Raw genomic sequence first — 3,689 nt, forward strand, 5'->3', positions numbered from 1 at the left:
ATTGTTATTTGTAATTATTATAAACAATCTGATCCTTGTTTAACTCACTAATGTAGTACTTTTTTAAGATTTTAGATTGATCTATTCAAAGGCAAAATTACTGTGCTGTGAAAAGACTCAAAAACATATAAGAATTTATTTATCTTAGTACTTATTTTTCTTTTGTTTATTTGTTACAAGTAGGATAAAAAAATGGACCTTTCTTCTGTTTTCAGATTCCGGATATGGCTTAGAAAGGAGTCTAGTCTAGTCTAAGTCGAGTTTGAGCCATGTGAAGCCAAGTGGAAGAATTTTATACTAATTAAGACTTTAATGCTTAAATTAAGATTATTATTTACATATACAAATAAACAAACTTTGTCTTTCAAAATATAAATATTTTATAATTATCACCAGGAGACAAGTTAAGCTGCATGCACTGAAGCTATAAAAAAACAGGAGTAAATTGAAATTTGTGGCCCCTCTAATGTCTAATGCAATATCTACCATAATCTTGTTTTATTATGTTATTTCAAATTAATTAATGATAATAGTTTCGTGCTTACAAAAATCAAATATCATTTAAATTAAACAATTTAAGTTAAAACAGATATTAAGACTGTAGAAATAATGATTTCCTACATTCATACAAAATATAATGATATTTTGAGAAGTCATAACATTTGTAACCATGTTGATTTGTTGGGTATCCAAAAAAACACATATGAAATAGAGCAGGGTTGGAATTTGTTTACAGTGATAGGAGGTCATGTTGTTGTTGCTGGCGTGAAGAAGGGTGTCGATTCCATGAGTTGGATGGGTAAGGGCATGGTGAGACGACCCATTGTATCCACGGAGGAAGAGTCAACTCGAGCCTCCACGAATTGGACAACTATTGAGAATTCAGTCGCAATTGTTGCTGGCCATTGTTGCGGCTACCACCACTGTTTGAGTCGTTTGACTGTCGTCGTGACCTCAGGTTGGTTGAGCTACCGGCCAGACTAGGTGGTAAAATATTTAGAGGTAACTATGAAAGTTAACCAAATAAAAAAAAATTATCAATAAAGAGAAAAGATATTTGCACACTAAGGTGAAAAAAAAATAATGAAAAGATTTTTCTAAAGCTCTAATACCAAGAAAAAAAAGTATTCATTACTTAATCAATAATCTAAATAACTAAATAAAAAATATTGTCTAATTAAAAATAAGAATTAATATAATAATATATAAATAACCATATTTAATTATATATAATCTAACCATAATAATATATTCTAACAATCTTAAGTATAAATTTTTCATGATAAATCTAAAATAGATATGGACAATATGGTGCAAAAAAGAAAAACAAATATGAAAGATTTTTCTAAAACTCTAATTCCAATAAAAAAAAGTTATTTCTTACCCAATCAACAATCTAAATAAAATTAAATATTATCTAATTAAAAATAAAAATAAATATTTTAATATAATATAATTGTATATATTTTAAAATAATCCAACTGTAATATATATATATTATAACAATCTTAATTATAAATTATCCTTGACCAATCTAAAAAAAAGATAAAGTTGCAACACTGTGCAACACTATGGTGCAATGTAGAAGAAAAAATGATGAAAATTTTCTCTAGAGCTCTAATGCAAATAAAAACAAGTATTCTTTACATAATTAATAATCTAAATAACTATATATAAAATATTATCTTATTAAAAATAAAAATAAGTATAATAATATATAAATAATCATAATAATATATTCTAATAATCTAACCATAATAATATATTCTAATAATCTAACCATAATACATATTCTAATAATCTTAATTATAATATATTCTAATAATTTTAATTATAAATTATCCATGACCCGATTTAAAAAAAGATGGCCACTTTCTCGGTTGTCCAAATCCTTTATTTAATTGATTTAATAATTTTAGAATTATATTATAAAATTTAATTAATAATATGTAGTTAGGAAATGAACCGTGGGACCCACCTTCCATTATAAATATGAGAGGCCCTTTCCTTTCTTTCCTCCTCTGTTTCCAAAACTCTCTCAAGTGACACAGATTTTAGACAGAATTCTCACCATGGTTGACGTAGACCGGAGAATGTCCGGTCTGAACCCGGCTCACGCGGCGGGTCTCCGTCGCCTTTCCGCCCGAGCTTCCGCCGCTTCTTCACCACTTCCCCTTCGAAATGGTCTTTTCTCCTTCACCTCTTTAGCAGACAAACTCATTTCTCACCTCAAAAACTCCGGCATCCCGGTTCAACCCGGTCTGTCTGAATCAGAGTTTGCCCTAGCTGAGGCTGAATTCGGTTTTGTTTTTCCACCTGACCTTAAAGCTGTTCTCTCAGCCGCCCTTCCTGTCGGTCCGGGTTTCCCTGATTGGCGTTCTTCAGGTTCGGCTCGGCATGCTCTTCGCGCATCCATCGAACTACCCATTGCCGCCGTGTCTTTCCATATTTCACGAAATACCCTCTGGTCTAAATCGTGGGGGCCAAGGCCGTCGGATCTAGAGAAAGCATTACGAATTGCACGATTTGCTATCAAACGGGCCCCTCTTTTGATTCCAATTCTTAACCATTGTTATATTCCTTGTACTCCTACGTTAGCAGGGAATCCAATCTTCTTCGTAGACGAGAATCGAATCTTCTGTTGCGGATTCGATTTATCCGATTTCTTCGACCGTGAGTCTTCCCTTTTCCAAAGCCCCGATCCTAAGTTTTTATTGAAACAAAGATCCATCAACGAGAAATCTACCAGGTCGTCAAATGTCTCCCGTCCGAGCCTAGACACCGTTTCTGGAAGCCAAAAACCGAGATGGGTAGAATTCTGGAGCGATGCCGCTACGGTTTGGCGACGGAGGAACTCCACCAACACGTCGTCATCATCGTCCTCGCCTGACCGGATCATCGAGATGCCCCGGTTAGAGATGCCAAAATGGGTGGAAGAATATATTAATGAGATGGGTTCGGTTTTGAGAGATGGTGGATGGAAAGAATCGGACGTGGAAGAGATTGTTGATGTATCTGCATCTGGTTTCTTTGATGGAGAAATGGTGATTCTTGATAATCAATCTGTTCTTGATGCGCTTCTGGTGAAAGCTGATCGATTTTCGGATTCTCTTCGGAAAGCCGGTTGGAGCTCCGAGGAGGTATCCGACGCTTTGGGATTTGATTTTCGGGTAGGGAAAGAGAAGAAACCGGGGAAGAAACTTTCACCGGAGGTCGTCCGGCGAATCGGAAAACTAGCTGAGTCGGTTTGAAGTTAACATGGAATTCTCTTTATTTTTATTTTTTTTTTATTATTATTTTTTTACATTCTCGAGACATCGGGTTTGTTTTGTGTTCAAGAGTAAATTGAAATAGAGATAAGAAATTGGGAAACGGAATATTGTAGTTTGTACTTAAAAAAAAAAAAAGGTATATAAGAATTATGATTAAATTTTTATTGTACATGAATAGTAAAATTCAATATTTTTTAAATTTTGTTTGATTTATTATTATAACTACATTTCAAATTGGGATACAAGTTATTCTACCGTATAATTTATGGTGTATTTTTGTATTTGGAATTTATATAGATTTTTGATATAATTGTTTGGATTTTAGGATAAAAATATAATTTATCCGAATAACTTATTATTTGTTAAATAAATGGTTTAGTAATAATTAAGATTCATATATTTTATTATAATTTATAT

The 3,689-nt window shown here is 32.6% G+C and overlaps 1 protein-coding gene across 1 annotated transcript; it reads left to right on the forward strand.

Moving 5' to 3' along the window:
- Positions 1-2,039: 2,039 nt before the first annotated feature.
- Positions 2,040-3,443, forward strand: LOC124914766. The gene has a single exon (XM_047455373.1). It carries the CDS (start codon positions 2,073-2,075, stop codon positions 3,249-3,251), a length of 1,179 nt encoding a protein of 392 aa, XP_047311329.1. The 5' UTR covers positions 2,040-2,072; the 3' UTR covers positions 3,252-3,443.
- The last annotated feature ends 246 nt before the right edge of the window (positions 3,444-3,689 follow it).

The sequence above is a fragment of the Impatiens glandulifera genome, chromosome 9 (assembly GCF_907164915.1).
Source record: "Impatiens glandulifera chromosome 9, dImpGla2.1, whole genome shotgun sequence".
Lineage (NCBI taxonomy): Eukaryota > Viridiplantae > Streptophyta > Magnoliopsida > Ericales > Balsaminaceae > Impatiens > Impatiens glandulifera.